This window comes from Microcaecilia unicolor, chromosome 1 (assembly GCF_901765095.1).
Source record: "Microcaecilia unicolor chromosome 1, aMicUni1.1, whole genome shotgun sequence".
In the NCBI taxonomy this organism is placed as follows: Eukaryota; Metazoa; Chordata; class Amphibia; order Gymnophiona; family Siphonopidae; genus Microcaecilia; species Microcaecilia unicolor.
The window spans coordinates 621,608,965-621,631,109 of NC_044031.1; the positions used below are offsets into that span (position 1 = coordinate 621,608,965).

General features: G+C 46.3%; 1 protein-coding gene across 1 annotated transcript in view; it reads left to right on the forward strand.

The window, feature by feature from the left end:
• Positions 1–22,145, forward strand: part of LOC115460298 (microtubule-actin cross-linking factor 1-like) — a 116,228-nt gene that overhangs the window by 74,447 nt on the left and 19,636 nt on the right. The window contains exons 15-18 of the mRNA XM_030190096.1: positions 788–950; positions 15,796–15,950; positions 17,422–17,496; positions 20,398–20,515. Of these exons, the coding sequence (XP_030045956.1) occupies positions 788–950; positions 15,796–15,950; positions 17,422–17,496; positions 20,398–20,515 (511 nt within the window). The remainder of the gene's footprint in view (positions 1–787; positions 951–15,795; positions 15,951–17,421; positions 17,497–20,397; positions 20,516–22,145) is intronic.

Sequence of the window (22,145 nt, forward strand, 5' to 3'; positions counted from 1 at the left end):
TCTCTTCCCCATACACTTCTCCCTGCCATTACTCCTTCCATATTCCATTCCCCATCATTTCTTATAATCCACTGTCCACCATCACTCCTCTCGTATGCCTGCGTATGCCTTGTAGCGCTATAGAAATGCTAAATAGTAGTAATAATAGTAGTAGTAGTAGTAGTACCCCATTCCTTGCCGTTGATCCTTCCACCATACCCCATTCCCTGCTATTGCTCCTCTCATACCCCATTCTATCACTTATCCTATACCCCGATCCTGATCATTGCTCCTCTCATACCCCAAATCCTGCCATCTCTCCTTCCATATCCCATTCCCTGCTATTGCTTCCCTTGTACGCCATCTCTCTATCCATAGCCTATTCCCTACCATTGCTCCTCTCGTACCTCATTCCCCATCATCTCTCCTCTCATACCCCATTCCCTGCCATCTCTCCTCTCATTCCCCATTATTACTCTTCCAACTGTACACAAGCATCACCACCAGGCACACTTTTTCTATGTTCCCTATTCTCTACCACTGAGCATTTCACCTTTCAGAACTGAACAGAATACCCAAGAGATGTATACAAAGGCAGCTTTCCTGATTTTTAAATTTTTTTTCCTGATGGTAATACTTCTTTCATAAGCTCTGGCATAGGTTTTTCTACAGTATGGGGTGTACTATCTAACATGAGCTCTTATGCACCATACAGATATACTCAATGGAGGAGAATCAGGCGTTCTGTCTTTCGTAACTGTCTACAGAGACGAGACACCTTACCCTCCTCACCTTGTATTTTACACAGCTTCAGGATTTTGCTCACTTTGACTTTGGTGTCTGGCGGAAGCGTTACATGAAGTGGATCAGTCGCATGAAGTCTCGTATCTTGGACATTTTCCGAAGCATCGACAGGGATCAGGATGGAAGAATAAGCCAGCAGGAGTTTATCGAGAGTGTCCTGTCCTCCAGTGAGTATAGAATCATCACTGATGATCTCTGGATCCCTGAACTAACACATAAGGCCCCCTGTTCCTTCCACACTCACAGACAGATAGTGAACCACAGCACAGTGCTTACTGCCCACATTGCTTCCTATAGTTCCTCTCTCCAGGACCTATTCTGCATAAAGTCTAAAAGATATATTCACTTCTAGATATGGTGCCACCAAGTTTGCCAGGTGGTTGAAAATGGAAGTTATTTCTTGCTCCTCCTGGATTCTAATGTTTCCAGTACAGTCCTGTACTTCACAAGCAGGAACTATACTGTCTTTACAACACAGTAATCCTGATTTTTATATAGAATCCTAGCAGATGTCAGACAATAACAAGCATTTGACCCATCCAGTGGCGTAGCAGGGGGGGCTTCCACCCGGGGCGGTTCGCCGTTGCACCCCCCCCCCTGGGTGCAGCATGATGACACCCCCCCCCCCTCGATGACCAGCTCCCGCACCCTACCTTTAAAAAGAATACCGGGAGTCGCGCCTGCCCTGCACATACAAGAAATGTGGACCGTCGGCTCTTCCCTCGCTCTGTCTGTCCTGCCCTTGCGGAAATAGGAGGTTTCGTCAGCGGAGGGCGGGACAGACAGAGCGAGGGAAGAGCCGACGGTCCACATTTCTTATACGTGCAGGGCAGGCGTGACTCCCGATATTCTTTTTAAAGGTTGGGGGGGGGGGGTGTCGATTCGCCAAGGGGGGGGAGCTGGCAGGGAGCACCCCCCCCCCCCCCGAGCTGACACCCGGGGCGGACCACCCCTCCCGCTCCCCCCTTGCTACGCCACTGGACCCATCCTATCTATCAGATTGCTCCATGTACTTACTTCTGTTGAGGATATCTTCCAATTGTCAGTTTCACAAGCTTGATTGCCTACACAACTCTAGATGTGGCCATCATCCTCTCTTGTCTTTATCTCTTACTCCACTAAGGACATTTTCCAGCTGTAAGTCTTATACACTTAAAACCATGAAAAGGTGAGTGCACAAAATTATACAGCTTATTTAAACTATACCGCCCCCCCCCCCCTAAAAAACTGAAACCCTCCATACACACAAAGCACATTGCAATCCATGCTCAGCCACCTAGTTATGGTGCAAAGCAATCATGATTAGGAAATAACATGTGAACTCATCATAAACAAACATTAAAAAAAAACAATGCCAATCTATAAACAAGGTATGCCCCAAAACAATGGCAAGCAAAACAGAAATAGAAATACAAAACTCAAAAAAGTTATTTTTATTTGATTAGAATAAATTTAAAAACTGTGTTCCTGGCACCCATGCTGTGCCAAAAAAAAAGCAGGGAATAGAAGCTGAAAAGTGCACTCATACACTATCACACAATAGCATGTTTCTTCCATTCGCAGACTCAGGCATGTCTGCACGGAGGACTTAGTGGTGAGACACGTCTCAGAACACTACGGACTGGGTTGATTAGAGGGGGTGAGGTGAGGAAACCCATGGTTTCTTTATGTTGTGACTAGCAGCGTCTGTGAATTGTGTATGGTAGGTGTGACGAAACAGGGGACTTATGTCTGTGATTTCTTATGTGAATGTGTGACATATTTGTTCCCTAGTATATTTCCCTTCTTTGGCCAGCAGATGGTGACTGTCTCTTTTTTTGTAAAGCTGTTACAGAACTAGTGACTGTTTTTTCCCACCTGAGCTGTGAGGTATTCTTTAGTCTTAGTATGAGAGCAGAGAGGTAAACATCTCTGTCCTGAGACCCTGTTCAGGACCTGTGAACTGTTAAGTTCCTGAACTTCCCCAGGTGCTACCCAGGTAGTGACTAAGAGATCCTTTTACAGAGCGGCAGTAAGCCCAACACGGGCTTACTGCTCACTCTTTCAGGACTGCTGCTGGCCCAACGCGGCCACCGGCGGTAGTTCCGCCCTGAGAGTGCACCATTTCCGGGGGGGGGGGGGGGGGGAAGAAAACCCATAGAAATGGCTTGCGCGGCAGTAACCAGGCGGTAAGGGGTCTCCATCGCTTGGCCATGCGGTAAGAGTTCTGTTACTGCATGACCATGTGTGCTGGGAGCTTTTTTACCTGCTGCAGTAAAAAGGGCCCTGGCACATGGGAAAAACAGCCCCTGCCACCAGCGCAGGGCCCTTTTTCCTGCAGTTTGGTAAAAGGGCCCCTAAGTGTTTAGACAGTTTTAATATTGATCCTTATTCGATTACTGTTATTGCCTGTTACTTTTCCATCTGTTTTATATGGTTCACTGTTCTAATTCTGTGACACTAAACCTTGTTAGTTGATTGGCTCTGTTGTCCTGGACTGACTAAGAATCCTGGTGGTTTGTGTGTTGGGTCTGTGGGTGCTTTCCAGGAACTGTGGGACCCCTGAGAGTGTGGCCCCAGTAACCTATAAATCACTGAGGAATAACTTGATAGTGGGAGACTCGCCCAGAGGCAAGTGGACCCAGTCAGTGGGGTGGAGGGTGCTAGTATAGAGCACATGCCCAGGTACAGACAGGCCTGAGCAGTGCTGAGGGCAGACCCTCCAGGTAGCCGCAGGGTTAACCCCAGGCGGGTGCTAAGCGTTTCGTGACAATAGGTATGTTTATAAAGTGAATGTACGGATATATCTGTAGGGATGTCTGGCAAGAGTGTGGGTGGCCTTGAGATGCTGTGGAGAGTTGTGTGAAGTAGGATGATATAGTATGTTGACTTGGGAAGAGAATGCTGGGGGGAATGGGCTGTTGACTTCTTTTTTTTCTTTGTAGTCCTGTAATCTCTCATTAGGTTTCTGTGTGGGGTTTTTTTTTTCCACTTTTCTTGTATTATTTGTAGTTGCTTTCTCATTTCCTTTTTAGATTGTACACCGCTTTGATTCTGGTACCAAAAAGGCGGTGTAGTAAGATCATAATAAACAAACATAAACATTGTGCTAATTAATGTGTGTGAATGTAGGGACTAATTACATATTTACCAAATCCAAAAGGAAGTTGGCAATGAATGAGAGGAATCATTTTCTTTAGCACTCTGGAACAATAAGCAAACCAATCATACCACAATCTCACACTCGTGATCCTAATTCACAGTCCAAAGTTATTATGCACACTTATACTTTATACTGAAAATAAGAGAAAAGGCTCAGATGTTATTATAAAAGGTAAAGCTGTGTTTACTATACTATTGGCAGCAAACAATAATAGATGTAAACAGAGACAATGAATTTTGCTAACGCAGAATGATGGTAAAGAGTCTAGGTGATAACCAAAATAACGCACACTCCCCTAATCCTGAAATATTAAGATACCTGACACCCCAAGCACTCATATGCACTAAGGAGATAACAGTCCAGACCTGACAGATAATATCACTAATGAACACTGGATCAGGAGGTAGCACAGGAACTGATGATGACGAATCAGGACTCAGGAATACAAGCACTGATAACAAATCAGGACTCAGGAACACAGGCAGCAGGTGAACTTCCCAGCCAGGAAAGTCTACAGGCAGACAATACCACAGATGAACGAGCCCTCATTCTGTAGCAGGCTCAGAGTCAGCTGATGGCTGTTACCAAGGTTCCGACAGATAACAGCTCGCGTGCCAGCTAACTGAATAACGTCTTCAAGGATGGGGTCTTTATACCTTCTTCCCAAGTCTTGGGGCCAGGTGTCCTGGACTATGACAGCCTAAAGTCCCTGTAATGACGTCTATGCTGATAACAATACAGCAATAAAAAGTTGTTATTGTCCAAGTTGTTTTGCTTTTAGCAGACTGGATGACTCCTCATGTACCTCGAGGCCTTTACACTATACCAGGCCTGTGCATTAGGTCAAGTCTTTAAAAGTCAGATTGATATTGTATGAGTGTCTAATGGAGAAATGGTATGAGGTGGAGATCTTAAGATCAGTGGCATAGGTAGGACCGAATGGGCCCTGGGCAGAAATATTAAGATGGGCCCCCTATAACACCATCTCTCCCACGGTGGTGAGGACCAGGGGGTGGGGAGGGAGGAGGAATCCCTTCAGAGCTCCAGTAAACAAATTCTGCAAACAGACCTGTATAAAATACCTGTCACAGTTTATCCAAATAAATAATAGAAATAGAAACTGAAATGCAAGATATCAGAGATACAGACTTCCCAAAGCTGACATATTACAATTAATACTTCCAGAAAAAATACTTTTTTCTACCTTAGTTGTCTGAGCATTGCTTTTGTCCTTGCTTTTCTCTGTTTTTTTTTCTTTTTCAGGCTCTCTTGCTCTTTTAACATTAATGGACATAGAAAGAGAAGTCCAGTGTCTCTTCTGTGTCCCTGTCCCTGTCCTTATCCTCCACCCATGTTCAGCATCCCCCTCTGTGTCCTTATCCCTCCCTTGTGTCCAGCAATGCCATTGTGTCCCTATCCCTATGCTCCCTCCATGCCAGCATCTCTTCTCTGTTTCCCTGTCCCTCCCCATATCCAGCTTCTCCCTACCCTTGCTCCTTCACACGCCCCACCCCTGACCCTACCCCTTACCCCTTGGTCCAGCATCTCTCTCCCTCCCCTCCATTGGTCCACAAGTCTTTCCCCCTCTATCTCTTTCTTCCCTTTGCTTTCCCCTACACCCCCAGTTCAGCCATCTCTCCCCCTCTCTTCCACCTTCCATCTCCCCCTTTGCTCCGGGTCATCTCTCCTCCCTCTGTTTCTCCCTCCCCAGATCACTATTTCTTCCCCTCCTTTGCTCCAGGTCTCTCTCATCTATCTTTCAGTATCCCACAGGTCCATCATCTCTCCTTCTCACTGCTCCAGGTCTCTCTCTCTCTCTCTCTCTCTCTTCCATCTCTCCCCTAGCCCCCTCACAGATCGATCCCCCTCCCCCTCTGTTGTCTGGCACCCCTCCAGTACCACTACCTCCGCTGGTCCTCCAGACACATGCGGTCATTGGCAGAGGCAGCTCTGAACACAGGTTGCAAGTGAGTTGGTCCCACCATGGCCTTCCCTGTGCCACATCCTACCTGATGGGACTGGCTCACAGCCAATTTGTATTCAGAATTGCAGGGGGGGGGGCTCCTCGTGTACCTCAAGGCCTTTACTTTCCGTTCCCAATCTCTTTCTCCATCTGAAACCACTGTATATGCAGGAAAACATTGCCCACCTTCTGCTTTCATCATCTCTCCTCTCCCATCTCAGCTCTCAACCTTCTATTTCCTTCTTTCATTCAACATCTCCATTCTGAGTACATCTAGCCTTTGTCGCTGTTGTCATGCCTCTCCCTACTCTTCTCCGTACTCTCGTGATCCTTCTCCTGCTCTCCGCTGGAGATAATCAATCCCAATCCTGGTCCTCTACATCAGCTTTCATCCTATTCGTGCAGGTCACACCATGATGTCTCCAATCTAACTTCTGTTCTTCTCCTCCTCCCCCCCCCCCCCACACTTCTTCCCTGCCTTTCTTCTTCCACCTCAGTCTCTCTGCTTTTCTTCCTTCAAAGTCCACTCCATCCATCTATTCATTCCTCTGCCTTTCTGAGTAGCAGTCATTTATCGACCCCCTCATAAGTCTCTTTCTTCCTTTCTTACTGACTTTGACACCTGACTTTCCTTCTTTCTTGAACGTTCCCTCATTCCTGGGGATTTTAACATTCATCCTAATGATCCCTCTGACTCCCCTCTGACTCTTATGTGTCTCAGTTTCTCGCTTTAACATCCTCTTTCAGTCTTCAACTGTTCTCTACTACTCCCACTCACCAGAATGGCCACTGTCTGATCTTATCTTCTTCTCTAACTGCTCACTCTCTAGTTTCCGCGCCTCAGCTCTTTCCCTCTCTGACCATCATCTGATAACTTTCAGACTGAAACACCTTGCCCCCTAGTCCTGTGCAATCTCAACCAATACATTAGGAATCTTCAGGCTATTGACCCTTCTACTCTGTCCTCCAGTGTTTCAAATCTCTTCTCAACCACTATGTTATCCAAGTCTGTCAATGAGGCTGTCTCTTCCTATGATACTACTCTCTCCTCTGCTCTGGATACTCTCACTCCTCCCATTCCCTGTTCTGTAAGGAGTACCAAAACCCAGCCTTGGCTGACCTCTAGAATCCGCTACCTACGTACCTGTGCCCGCTCTGCCGAACACCTTTGACAGAAATCCCTTGCCCATGCTGACTTCATACATTTCAAATTCTTGCTGACCTCCTTCCAGTCTGCTCTTTCACTTGCCAAACAGGACTACATCCAGTTGATAAGTTCTCTTGGCTCAAACCCTCAACGTCTCTTTACCACACTGAACTCTCTCCTTAAAGTGCCTTCACCTCCAACTCTCCCTTCACTTTCTCCCCAGACTCTGGCTGAGTACTTTCATGATAAGGTTCACAAGATTAAACTTGAATTCTCAACCAAGTCACCTCCACCGCCGTTTCCTTGACTTTCTTTCATCTTAAGCTATTCTTGATCCACTTCAGTCTGGCTTTCGCTCTCTTCATTCAACTGAAACAGTGCTTGCTAAAGTCTCCAATGACCTGTTCTTGGCCAGATCCAAAGGTCTCTAGTCTATCCTCAACCTTTCTCGATCTATCTGCTGCTTTTGACACTGTCGATCACCCCCTTCTGCTTGACACGCTGTCTTCATATGAAGAAGAGAACACAGTTGGCCAGAGAGGCTCAGAGAGAAACGATTTTTGGAGCCAGGTCCAAAGCCTCGACGTCAGTGTCGGTCTTCATTGTCGACATTGGCATTGGATGCATTGGTCCATATGGCTGCGAGACCCTTGCACACTGGGAGTGACTGTGCATTGAGTCGGTCTCCACCTGCCTCAATGTCAGCTGCTATGCAGGCCCCTCAGGACCGATTGGTGTTGAACCCAACTCCGTGGTGATGAGAGGACTCAATGTCGTCCTCTTCAACACCAGGGAATATCAATGCTAGGCATCGGAAGAAACATTGCCATCAATCCCCCTCGATGCATGGTGCCGGGAACTCCTGGACACTGAGGATTTCACTGGTCCCTGTGAAGCGTTAGTGCCAGGAGGACTGCTCCCCCTCCATACAAGAGGTGTTGATACATGAGTCTCCACACAGCCAGGACTAGACACCCACTTTGACCCTGCAAATTCAGCAGCGTGCTTCTACACCAGCACCCCAGTCTTTCCCAGTATCGGCCTTCGATGAGCGCCTCTGGGCCTTGCTCCCTGAGCTTTTGCCGGGGTTCTTGCAGAGTGCATCATTGTTTGTGGTGCTTATGCCAGTTATGTCTCTTGCTACAGTCCTGCATAGCCATCAGCCTGCGGTGAGGTCTCCAATGCTGATGCTACTTGTGGTCTTGGCATCGATTGCCACCCATGTTGGCACACCCTTGAAGTCAGTGGAAGAAGCTTCACTGGAGGCGAGGCCAGAGCTGACACTTTGACGCCCCTTTCAGGCTCGTAGTACCTCTACGTCAAGGCGGGCTTGGTCTCAGCCCTCCCATGAGGAAATCTTGGTTGACACTGATGAGGAGTGCTCCTGGGACTCAGAAGAGGATCCACAGTACTTCTTGGAGGAGGAGTCCTAAGGCACCCCATCTGATTCCCCCCTCCCCCACAGGAAATGAGGAAGTCTCTACCTGAGAGCCTTTCCTTCCCCTTATTTGTAAAGGAGATGGTGGCTGCCGTCCCAGTTCCTTTGGAAGTGGAGGACAAGCCCAGGGCTAAGAAGTTCAAGGTCCTGGACTACAACTCTTCTCCTACAGCGGCTGTGTGATGGTCCCACTCATGAGATCTTATGGGATGTTTCATTTATTATTTATTTATTTATTTGCTGCATTTGTATCCCACATTTTCCCACCTATTTGCAGGCTCAATGTGGCTTATATTATGCCGCAATGGTGATCACCATTAACGGAATGATAAATACAAAAGGTGTTACAATCAAGGTACATGAAAATATCGCATAGATTAGATATGATAATAAACATCGAATGAATTGGGAGAAATAGGTAAATGATTCATAACAGATACATAAGAATAGAATAGGACATATTAAAACATTCAATATTATTAAAGTAAATTAAAATATCCAGATTAGAGAAGTCAATGTTGGCTTGATCTGATACATGTTAGATTTAAGTCTTTTGTGAAGTATTCGTGTTATAAGTCTTTTTGAATAAGTTGGTCTTCAGAAGTTTCCGGAAAGTTAATAGGTCGTGTGTTATCTTTATAGCATTTGGTAGCGCGTTCCATACCTGCGTGCAGATGTAGGGAAAGCTGGACGCATATATCGATTTGTATTTGAGTCCTCTGCATTTAGGATAGTGGAGGTTTAAGAAAGTTCGTGATGAGCTTTTTGAATTTCTTGCTGGAAGGTCTTGGAGGTCTGACATATATGATGGGACATCTCCATGTATGATCTTGTGAGTCAAGGTACAAATCTTAAATGCAATGCGGTCTTTTAGTGGGAGCCAGTGTAATTTTTCTCTGAGGGGATGGGCACTTTCATATTTCGCTTTACCGAATATGAGTCTAGCAGCGGTGTTTTGGGCTGTCTGGAGTCTTTTAATAGTTTGTGTTTTGCAACTGGCATAGATGGAATTACAATAGTCCAGATGGCTTAGTACCAGTGATTGCTCCAGAGTGCAGAATACCTCTCTTGGGGAAAAAAGGTTCCACTCTTTTAAGTTTCCAAATTGCATGGAACATCATCTTTGTTACATTTCTCACATGGCAATCAAGGGTAAGATTCCGGTCTATTAAGACTCCCAAGAGTTTTAATGTGTCCGCAACTGGAAGGATGTGGTTTATTGTTTTTATATTAGTATAATTCATTTTGTTAAACTGCGATGAAAGGATTAGGCATTGAGTTTTTTCTGCATTGAGTTTCAGTTGGAATGCATCCGCCCATGAGTTCATTACTTGGAGACTATAATTGATTTTATCTAGGATTGTTGATAGGTCATTTTTGAATGGAATATATATTGTGACATCATCGGCATAGATATATGGGTTTAGGGATTGGTTTGATAGTGACTTGGCTCAAGTAAAGAACTGGGAGTCCCCTCTATCAGCCCCTCTCCTCCCTAAGAAGATTGACACTATGTACCGGATTCCGTCTTCCCCTGGGTTTGATAGACTCCAGTTGCCTCATCATTCCCTAGTGGTAGAATCCACATTCAAGAGGGCCAGGAGTTCTAGGGACTATGCTTCGGTGACCCCTGTCAGAGAAGCTAGAACCCCAGATTCTTTTGGGTGGAAGATGGGAATCCCTAGCTACCAGGCTCACCAAAAACAACAACCAGTAGTCAATTGGACCTCTCAAGGGCAAAAAAGTAATTAACCTGAAACTATATGCAATCTGAGTAAGCGTGCAGCCTGGATCAGAACAAATGGGTCTAGGAGGATGGAGTTGGACTCTAGACCCTCAAACAAATTCTGCAGCATTGTCTGTCCAAACCGTCTGTCACATCAGGTATTCTGCTCAAGGCAGTAATGAGATGTGAATGTGTGGACTGAAGACCACATCGCAGCCTTTCAAATTTCTTCAACGGAGGCTGACCTCAAGTGGGCTACCAACGCAGCCATGGCTCTGACATTTTGCGTCCTGATGTGACCCTCAAGGGCATAAGTGAAAGAAATGCAATCTGCGAGCAAATTGGAAATGGTGCATTTCCCAATGGCGACCCCCATCCTATTGGGATCAAAAGAAACAAAAAATTGGGTGGACTGTTTGTAGGGCTTAGTCTGCTCCAAGTAAAAGGTCAATGCTCACTTCCAGTCCAAGGTGTGTAGTGTGCTTTCACCAGGTGGGCATGAGGTCACGGGAAGAATGTTGGCAAGACATTAGACTAGTTCAGATGGAACTCCGACACAACCTGAGGTACAAACTTAGAGTGCGTGCGGATGGCTACTGTGTTATGGTGAAACTTCGTATAATATGTATCCACCACTAAGGCCTGAAACTCACTGACCCTGCGAGCTGAAGTAACAGCCAGAAAAAATAAGACCTTCCAGGTCAAGTACTTCAGATGACAGGAATCAAGTTGCTCAAAAGGTCCACGTGCAGGCCAGGTTTTCAGGATATCCACAATGAATATGAATGAGAGAGATTTGCATGCATTGCCTCCTTGGTATGCAGATCTCTCTCATGCATATTCATTGTGGATATCCTGAAAACCTGGCCTGCCTGTAGACCTTGAGGACCCCAACTGAGTAGCCCTGCATTATTATATCCATTCATATACCTCATATCCCTCAATAGTATTAGACTATACAAATCCCTTATCCTATATGTAACCCCTTCCTGCCCAGATCAGCAGTTTTAAGTAGGGTAATTTACATAAAATATATTGTTCATTGGTGGGTCCAAATTAGGACCAGTAATGACTTGGGGGCCAATGGCATAACTATCCCCACTTTCCACTGGCACACAATAACTCAGTCAGGCCAGGGTTGGGTTCTGAAATCAGATATTTAAGCAAAGGAGACAAAATAAAACAATAGTATAGGCAGAGGGAAAAAATGACAGCAACATTTACAGTCACATAGTAGTTTCTTCAGACTCTCCATTCCTTAGAGACTCCTCGTTCCAGCAGAAGCCTAAGCAAACCTGTCGCTGCTCATCACTTATTTACTTCTCTTGGCACGATGGCTGGGCTTGCCAAAGTCCTTGATCCCCTCTAAAGCATGGCACAATGGCTGGGCATCAGAGATCCTTCACCTCACTCTGCAGTATGATGGCTAGGGAAGCAGGAGCCAAAGACAAAGGATTCAAAGAGGACTGGGTTTTATACCAATAGTAACTTCTCTCCAAAATGGGGCTCTTCCTACTTTTACCTCACTGGTCAGGAGTGCCTTCCCCTTGTTGTGGAAGATGCAAGGATATTCACAACTCAAAGTCTAGTATTTTAGTAGATCCACTAAAGATGTCTGCTATCTACTTAGAGCAGAACCTTAGAAGTCTTAGAAGTCTCCATATATACCTTCTCATAATACAAACATCATTTCATTCCTTCATAGAAACCTCTCCCTATGTGTTTCTAAAATCAGTGTCCACCCAACATTCTTGTTTATCATCAGTGCATAGTAAGGGGTATACCAAGGGGGCATCCCCTGGTCATGCCCCTTAGTGGGGCTTGTCTAGGTAGGTAATCATACAAAGATATCCTGATGCTGCCCAAGATGCCAGCTTCTGCATCAAAATATCTTTAAGATTGCCCAGCCAGTTCCCAAGCATGGCTACTGTACTCTCTTTGCTAGGATCTGCTTTCTATCTCCCAGCATACTCAAGCAGTTTTGATGGAAGGCAATCACTTTTGACAGACATTGATGAGCATCAGCAGGAGTTAGAAGCATCCCTGAGCAGAGGACAGGGATGCATCTTTGTTTTATAGGAGATTTGATCCTCTTATGTTGGCTATACCCATAACATTACTGTCACAAAACGCCTAGCCACTTACCTGAGGCTAACCCTGTGGCCACTTAGAGGGTCTATCCCCTGCACAGCTCAGGTCCACCTGCACCTGCACCTGGGCATGTGCTCTACACTACCCCCTCCTTCCACCAGTTGGGTCCCAACCGCCTCTGGGCAAGTCTCCCGCTCTCAAGTTATTCCCAATGATTTCTAGGTTGCAGGGGCAACACTAGAAAGCACTCATAGACCCAACACACAAACCACCAGGATTCTTAGTCAGGCCAGACAGACAGAGTTAATAAACTAAAAAAAAGGTTTATTGTCATAAAAATTATTGAACAGTGAATTATAAAAACAGATGGAAAATAACAGGTAACTGAATAAGGATCAATTATAAAACTATCTAAACATTTTATCACTACCTGGATAGTGCCTGGGAAGTACAGAAATAGAGCTGCTCACAGGTTACATAGAGAGCCCCATTTGCAGCCTGAGACCCTGAAGAAGCAGTGAAACGCTGGCCACCGTCAGCTCAGGGCAGCAAGTGGAGGACCACATAGCGGAGAGCAGCATCCAGTAAACACTACTCGATTAAAGATAAGTAGTGCAATCGGATAGTGTGTTTAAGCTACAATGTTCTAAGCACAGATAAGTATGTGTTTTGGTATATTATAAAGAAAAAATAAATAAAAAACAAGATGGTATTTAGCACAATTACCACAGGCATGTAAAGTTTTTAGATCTGTGGTATCGGGGTGTTTTTGCCTATGATGAAGAAAGGACCGTTTGGTCCATTATAGCTCCATGAGATCAAGTTCTAGTCTCAGAGCTCTTTGAGGCTTTTTCCCCTGAACATTGAGCCATTTTGAATTGTGTGGAATTTGTTGTTCATTTTGAGATAATATAACTGCTCACAGGGTCTCAGTAAAGAGGTCTTTCTCTCTCTACTTCCAAACTGAGATTGGAGAAAAGTTCAGTATTTCCAGACTGAATTTGAGCTTCTGGGCCAATCAGAGCCCAGAAAAACATTTTTTTTAAGTAGCTGGCCAGATCACTGAAGGTTATTTCCTCTTTGTGTTAAACTAAAGAAGAAACTGTCATTTCTCTGTAACAGCTCTAAACATAAAACAGGCACTACCTGCTGGCCAAACTAGAGAAATACACCTCTATACCCAGTGGGGGTTCCACCCCACATTGTACAGATGTTTATTCTCTACCAAAGGGCCAAGAAAGGACCATCCTCAGCTCATGACTCAAACCTAATACTTGATCTTACTCAAAAAGAGACGAGATTTATTTATTTATTTATTACAATTGTATCCCACATTTTCCCACCTATTTGCAGGCTCAATGTGGCTTACATAGTACTGTTAAGGCGTTTGCCAAGGCCGGTAGGGAGACAGATACAAGTGATGTAGTGGTCGAATAAGGTATGTGTGTTTCAGGCGCAATGGGGTTGGGGAGAGGGAAGGTTATGTGGAGGGGCATAATTGAACGAAACGTCTATCTCCATGGGCGTTTATCTCCGGAGAACGGGTCCGTGAAGGGGCGGGACCGAACCGTATTTTCTCAAAAAATAGACGTCCATGTTTTATTCGACAATTTGTGAGCTGGGCGTTTTGTTTTTCAGCGATAATGGAAAATGAAAGCGCCCCAGCTCAAAAACGAATAAATCCAAGGCATTGTTCGTGGGAGGGGCCAGGATTCGTAGTGCACTGGTCCCCCTCACATGCCAGGACACCAACCGGGCACCCTAGGGGCACTTTTACAAAAACAAAAAAAAAGGTAAAAGAGCTCCCAGGTGCATAGCACCCTTCCCTTGTGTGTTGAGCCCCCCAAATCCCCCTCAAAACCCCACTGCCCACAAGTCTACACCATTACTATAGCCCTAAGGGGTGAAGGGGGGCACCTACATGTGGGTACAGTGGGTTTGGGGGGGTTGGACGACTAATAAGCATTAAGCAGCACAATTGTAACAGGTGGGGGGGGGATGGGCCTGGGTCACCTGCCTGAAGTCCACTGCACCCCCTAACAACTGCTCCAGGGACCTGCATACTGCTGCCAGGGAGGTGGGTATGACATTTGAGGGTGAAAATAAAAAGTTGTGAAACATCATGTTTTGTGGTGGGAGGGGGTTAGTGACCACTGGGGGAGTCAGGGGAGGTCATCCCCGATTCCCTCTGGTGGTAATCAGGTCATTTAGGGCACTTTTTTGAGGCCTTATTCGTGAAAAAACAGGGTCCAGGAAAAGTGCCCTAAATTCTAGCTACAAACACATACTTTTTTTCCATTATCGGCGAAAGGCGCCCATCTCTCCTCGGCCGATAACCATGCCCCAGTTCCACCTTCGCCACGCCTCCGACACGCCCCCGTCAACTTTGTACGCTTCCACGATGGAGTGCAGTTGAAAACGTCCAAAATCGGTTTTCCATTATACCGATTTATTCGTTTTTGTGAGATAAACGTCTATCTCCCGATTTGGGTCGAAATCTAGGCGTTTTTCTCTTTCAATTATAAGGTGGATAGTGTCCTGTACGATCTTTGGTTTTGCTGTGTTGCAGAGTTTAGGCATTTATGTTGGGTCGGCAGTGTATGCCTTTTTGAACAGGTTGGTCTTTAGTGATTTCCTGAAATCTAGGTGGTCGTAGATTATTTTCACAGTTTTTGGCAGTGCGTTCCATAGTTATGTGCTTATATAGCAGAAGCTGGATGCATAGGTTGCTTTGTATTTGAGTCCTTTGCAATTTGGGTAGTGGACGTTTAGGCAAATTCATGATGATCTGGTTCTGTTTCTGGTTGGTAGATCTATTAGGTCTATCATGTAACCTGGGACTTTGCCGTAAATAATTTTGTGGACCAGGGTGCAGATTTTGAAGGTGATACGTTCTTTGATTAGGAGCCAGTGCAGTTTTTCTTGGAGGGGTTTGGCACTTTCGAATCGTGTTTTACCGAATATCAGCCTGGCTGCTGTGTTTTGAGCGGTCTGGAGTTTCTTTGTGAGTTGTTCTTTACATCCCGCATAGATTCCGTTGCAGTAGTCTGCATGGCTTACTACCATCGATTGTATTAAATTGCGAAATATTTCCCTCGGGAAGAAAGGTTTTATACGTTTAAGTTTCCACATTGAGTAGAACATTTTCTTTGTTGTGGAGTTTACTTGGCTCTCAAGAGTAAGGTTACGGTCGATTATAACACCAAGTAAAAAAAATTAGAAGGAAGAAAAATAAATGGAGTTGACATGTTTCTCACGGATAGCGTTGGGCTGTCACAGTTAACCTCATAGTTTTAAAGGAGAATAATCTATGGAGGCCATACGTGAACTGGCACCTTTAGCACCATTTACTTTCCCAGTCCATTATAACTGTGCAACTTGGCATGGAAGGCAGAACAGGAGTCTGAGACATATCACAAGCAATGTCCCAATCAGTTATGGATGAGGAGAGGAAGTCAGGGTTTTCTCTATAACTACTAAAGAATCAATTAATTCTCTCTTCCAGAATTCCCGACTAATTCCCTGGAGATGAATGCGGTGGCCAGCATCTTTGATTTTAACGGTGATGGCTTCATTGATTATTATGAATTTGTCAGTGCTCTGCATCCGAGCAGGGACACCCTAAGGAAGAGTCTTGATGCAGATCAGATTCAGGATGAGGTAAGTGGGGGCAAAGGAGTACTAAACTGGATTTCTACAGCACCTTTACAATCTCAGCACTTCAGAGTACTCACAAATTCACCTCTGGGGAGATCTAATGCCTTATGCACAGTAGATTCCAAAGAAGAGAGAGGAAAGGAATAATGATATTTTCATACTGATTTACAGCAGGGTAAACTGAGCCTCAGGGAAACAAAGTGACTCACCTAGGGTCACACAGAGAGTCCATGACAGAGCTGTGATTAGAATGGAGGCAGAGGGAGATAGTGACTTGCTCAGGGGCACACATAGAGTCATTTGCAGAGCTGGGATTAGATTTGAGCCACAGGGAGAGAAAATGACTCATCCAGAGTCACACAAATAGTGATAGAGCTAGAATTAGAACTTAGGCACAGGAAGATACTGCCCGATATTCAGCCAGGGGAAGGCAATGCTTTGACTGCCCACTGCCGGTGTTCAACCTGGATATTCAATGCAGTCCATTTCTGGCAACCTGCATTGACTGTCCACATTTTTCAACGCTGGCTAGTGCACAACCAGTTAAGTCGATATTTGGACTTAACTGCTGTGGCTTAGCAGGCAAAGATATGCCTGGTTTTTATGCGTCCTTATCTGGCCGCTAAGCCTGGCCAGTTAAATTCCGAATATTGAGACTTAACCGGTCACACTCCCAAAACGCTCCCAACATTGCCAGCTTTGTTTTGGTGCTAAGGAGCGGCAATACCAGTTAAATGCCACTGAAAATTACTGGTTATCTGCCGAGACGTGAGTTAGCTTGGTCGGTGGCCAGTCCTTGCCGGTTAACTCAAGCCAGAATATCGGCCAGATAGTGTCTTGCCCAGAGTCACAAAGAGGGTCAGTGACAAGAGTTAGGATTAGAATTGAGGCACAGAAAGATAACGTGACTCAGAATGATATACAGAGAGTCAGTGGCAGAGCTGGAATTAGAAACTGAGGCACAGGGAGATAAAATAACTCTCTCAGGATGACACATAAAGAGTTGGTGGCACAGCTGGGATTGGAACTGAGATTTAAGTGACTTATTTAGAGTCACATAGAGAATCAGTGGCAGAGATGGGATTATAACTGAGTCCCAAGATCAAGGTCAGAATAAAGGTTCCTCTGAGGCATTTGTTACTTTGAGTTCCTTTCTTAAAAATACTTTCTTCCAGTTCTAAGACATGTGAGAGCGATTTCTGCTTCTGAGGAGCAATGGGCAGCATTAGTGATGCTGCATCAGGTGCTCTAGCAAAACAGCCAGTAGACACACTCTGTAATTATGGGGAAAAAAGCGTCCTCCTCCTCTAGATCAGGTGTCCTAAGACATGGAAAGGTTCTTTGGTTGGAGGGAAAGGGCTGTGTTATTTCTTCATTCTCTGCACAGAGGTCACTGTCATCTGCTTGGCTAAGTTCATGCTCACCTTGGCATGTGCCATTATTCTGTCTCAGGGGCTGTCTGCTTGTATTACAGGTAAACAGGCAGGTGGCTCAATGTAGCTGCACCAAGCGCTTTCAGGTGGAACAGATCAGTGCCAACAGGTATCGGGTAAGTAGAATCAGTACCAGGGTGGCCTACGCTCCTTCACTTGCACTCACTGTAATTCATCCCCACACTCTCTACCAGTCTGTCCTGTACATCTATCCCCTGCACCCTATGCCACTGTGCTCAGTTAATCCATTATCTGCACTCTGTATTCTGAAATACCCCACCCTGTTCATCCATTCCCACACTCTCTACCAGCCTTCCCTGCAGGGCTGCCGAGAGGGGGGGGGGGGCAGGGGGGACAAACTTCCCTGGTCCCGGGCCTCCAAGGGGTTCCCAGCGCCGCAGTCCCTGATCTCACCCACCTGCCCTCAGCTCTGTCGACAGCCCCTCTCCGTCCGCCACCAGGCCCCTGCATTCAAATCAGCAGTACTCACCTCCGTGTGAAAGTGCAGCGGCAGATCGCCTCTCTTTGGGCCTTCCCTCCCTGTGTCCCGCCCTTGTCTGATGTAACTTCCTGTTTCCGTGAGGGCTGGACACAGGGAGGGAAGGCCCGAAGGGAGGTGATCTGCCGCTATGCTTTCACACGGAGGTGAGTGCTGCCAATTTGAATGCAGGGGGCCCGGTGGCGGACAGAGGAGGGCTGTCGACGGGGTTGGGAGTGGGCGGGTGGAGACCGGGGACTGTGGCGCTGGCGGCCTTAGTAGTGATTGGGGGGACGGCGGCGGGCCCCAGGGGCGGCCTTGCCCTGGGCCTGGCTCAGTCTCTCGGCAGCCCTGCTTCCCTGTCCATCCCTCCTTGCACTCTATGTCATAGTACATTGTCACTGAGCTCTTCACTGCCGGTGCCGGTGGATCGACAGTGTGCACTGTCGATCCATGCTTGCACCCGTCTCCAGTATGTCCTGTCCATCCATCTGTGCATGTGGAGGTCTTTGAGACAGGAGCAGGTTACCAGGGTAGATTCACTGAGGCTTGGGTACGTTCCTGGAGAATGGAGGAGCTTTTCTCTTTCACGCAATAGATCCTTTCATCAGATAATGGTTCTCTATGTCTGGGTTTGCATCTGGGGCATTTTCTCTGAGGTCGGGGCTTGTTCTCTGTGTTAGGAGGCTGGTTCTGTGAAGCTGGGGTTGAGGGGATCTCTGAGACCAGACTTGGATCCAGGGGCGTAGCCACGGGTGGGCCTAGGCCCACCCATTTTCCCTCCAGGCCCGCCCATCCTTCGCACGCTGTCGCTGCCTTTTTGTCCCGCGGAGGCAGCGTTCAGCGTTTCCTTCCTGCCCTGTCTTTTCCCCAAGCTCCGCTGCATCGTCCCTGCAAGTGGAATCCTTCTCCTTTTTGGCCGTCGCGCTGCGCTGCCATTCACACAGGCAGCTTCGCTCTTCCCTGCTGCGTCCATTCTGGTCCTCTCTGATGCACTTCCTGTTAGGGCCGGATGAACGCGGTGGGGGAGAGCGAAGCTGCCTGTGTGTATGGGAGGGAGAGGAGGAAGGGACGAGGGAAGGGAGAGAGCTACTGGACATGGGAGGGAGAGGAAGAAGGGACTGGAGGGAAGGGAGAGAGCTACTGGGACATGGGAGGGAGAGGAAGAAGGGACTGGAGGGAAGGGAGAGAGCTACTGGGACATGGGAGGGAGAGGAGGAAGGGACTTGAGGGAAGGGAGAGAGCTATTGGACATGGGAGGGAGAGGAAGAAGGGACTGGAGGGAAGGGAGAGAGCTGCTGGGACATGGGAGGGAGAGGAAGAAGGGACTGGAGGAAAGGGAGCGAGCGTCTGGGACATGGGAGGGAGAGGAAGAAGGGACTGACGAGAAGGGAGAGCTGCTGGGACATGGGAGGGACTGGCGGGAAGGGAGAGAGCTACTGGATATGGGAGGGAGAGGAGGAAGGGGCTGGAGAGCTGCTGGACAAGGAGGAAGAGGAAGAAGGGACTAGAGGGAAGGGAGAGAGCTGCTGGACAGGGATGGAGAGGAGGAGGGGATTGGATGGAAGGGAGAGAGCTGCTGGACATGGGAGGGAGAGGAGGAAGGGGCTGGAGAGCTGCTGGACAAGGAATAAAGAGGAAGAAGGGACTAGAGGGAAGAGAGCTGCTGGACATTGGAGGATAGGGAGAGAAAGAGGGAAGATGGATGAAAGGATGCAGAGAGAAAGGGGAGAAACTAGAAGGATGTGGAGAGAGGGAGGAGACTGAACAGAAAAGGGTAGAGAGATAGACACTGGATAGAAGGAGAGGGGAGGTAGAGACACTAGATGGAAGGATCAGGAGAGAGGGTAGATGAGTGGAAGGATAAGGAGAGAAAGAGGGAAGACTGGATGGAAGGGTAGGGAGAAAAAGGAGACGCTGGATGCAAAAGAAAGAGGGGAGACACTGGAAGGATGGGGAGAGAAAGAGGGGAGCTGCTGGATGGAAAGAGGGAGAGGACAGAGTAGGGAAAGACTGGAGAATAAGAGGAAGGGGCATGTGGCGAACAAGGTTGAGGAAAACATGAAAAGCCATAGGTGATGAATGGACAGGAAACCCTGGCAAGAGAAAGACGAAGGAAAGCAGAATCTAGAGACTGGGAGCAACACAATGAGAAAAAGTAAATGGCCATACAACAAAGGTAAAGAAAATAATTTTATTTTTAATTTAATTTAGGATAAAGTAATATGGTACCTGTGTTAATAAAGTTTCAGAGACCAATACTTCCTTCCTTAGGTCAGGAGAGGATACCGTATCAGCATTATACTGACCTGAGGCAGGAGGTTTTGGCCTCTGAAAGCTCACTGAAAAGTGTGACTAAATTTTACTGGGGGTAGAGAGAAAAATTTGTGCCCACCCACTTTGGGTTCAGGCCCACCCAAATTGGCAGTCTGGCTACGCCACTGCTTGGATCTCTTCTGCCATGGCTGTATTCTTGAATCTAGAGCAAGGTCTTGGCTTGCAGATAGTATTTTTCATGACATACCCTTCCTTCCTGCAGTTTGGTGAGTCACAGCAGCTGCGAATGGTCCGTATCTTGCGAAGTACACTGATGGTGAGGGTTGGGGGAGGCTGGATTGCCCTGGACGAGTTCTTGGTGAAGAACGACCCTTGCAGAGGTAGGTGAATGAAGCTACCTCTGAATGTGTAAAAGGTGAGGTAATTACTCTTGTCTAAGGGTAATAAGCACCTGGGCTAAATTCTGTTCATATCAGTGGCAATAAGGAGAATGAAAGTGCCAGATTCTGGGAATATAATGTAATGTATTAGAATAAAATTATATATATATATATATATATATATAGCAAACAAAGTGAATAGCAATAAATCTTAGCAGCAATTCATTACAAAAATATATTTAGCAGCACAACTAATAAATCTTTTCCTAGTAAAACGTAAGTTTTTCCTAAAAGAACCAATGACAGAAAGATACAGACATATTTCCCATCGTTTTAGCCACAGGCTTGATCAAAAAGAACTTCCAACTGCACCTGGATAAGTTGCCTATACGTGTTACATCTTATGAACTCCAGAAAGAAGATCTCTTTAGCGCAATGCAAAGAGTGTTAGCAGTAAATTTGAGAGACTGAGATCATACTCCACATACCCTAGCTTAAGAGTGAGTTTCATTCCTGTCATGGTATGCACAAAACTAACCCTTTTGGAGAAATTGCCCCTGACACAAACCAAATGAAAAACAACTGAATTGTTTGTCTTCCTATAGGCTGTTGTTCCCTGTTTCCTATGTAGAGATTGTGTACTTCCCCTTAGCATGTGATATCTAATAATTTTTAAAAATGTCTGCCACCTTTTTCTGAAAAGAAACTGAGACTATATCTACTACTACTACTTATCATTTCTATAGCGCCACTAGACATACGCAGCACTGTACACTTGAACATGAAGAGACAGTCCCTGCTCGACAGAGCTTACAATCTGCACTGTTGTGACACCTCTTACTTCTCCTGTTGTCTGCTCCCTCCTCTTCCTCCTGCCACAAAGGTCCCTTTGTGTCTTTTTTGAAAACTCTTACTCCATCTGTGGTCTGATCCCTTCCCTCTCCTCCCACAGAGCTCCCTTTATATCACTCTCACACATACTTGAACTCTGCCGCAGTTTTGGTTCCTATAACCTCCACTGGAAGGCTATTCCAGGTGTCCACCATCTTCTCAGTAATAAAATCTTCTCACTTCCTTGTCAGCCATCCAGATTGGTTCAGACACTGATGCTTGGGTTATGCTCGCCTACCAGCAGATGGAGACTGAGAACATTAGAATTATGAGACCTGTATAATAGCACTGTGCCAACCTTCAGCCAGCCGTATATTCTCAGACTCCAGAAGATGGTGGTCGAACAGTCTGCAACCAATCTGGTAGGTCTGAAGAGTGATTGAAAGGTCCTAACCTTTAGTTTAGTGTGGCATTGCAAAAATAAATAAATAAATAAATAAAACCAATGGCATTTAGTACTTTCTTGCCTGGCTGTTCTCTGCCTTATTATCCACTATTTCTGGGATAAGCAGTATAAAATGTTTGTACTATTTTGGGATCTTGCCAGGTATTTGTGACCTGGATTGGCCACTGTTGGAAACAGGATGCTGGGCTTGATGGACCTTTGGTCTTTCCCAGTATGGCAATACTTATGTACTGCTTATTTCTAGGATAGCAGCATAAAATGTATGTACTGTTTTGGGATCTTGCCAGGTACTTGTGTCCTGGATTTGCCACTGTTGGAAACAGGATGCTGGGC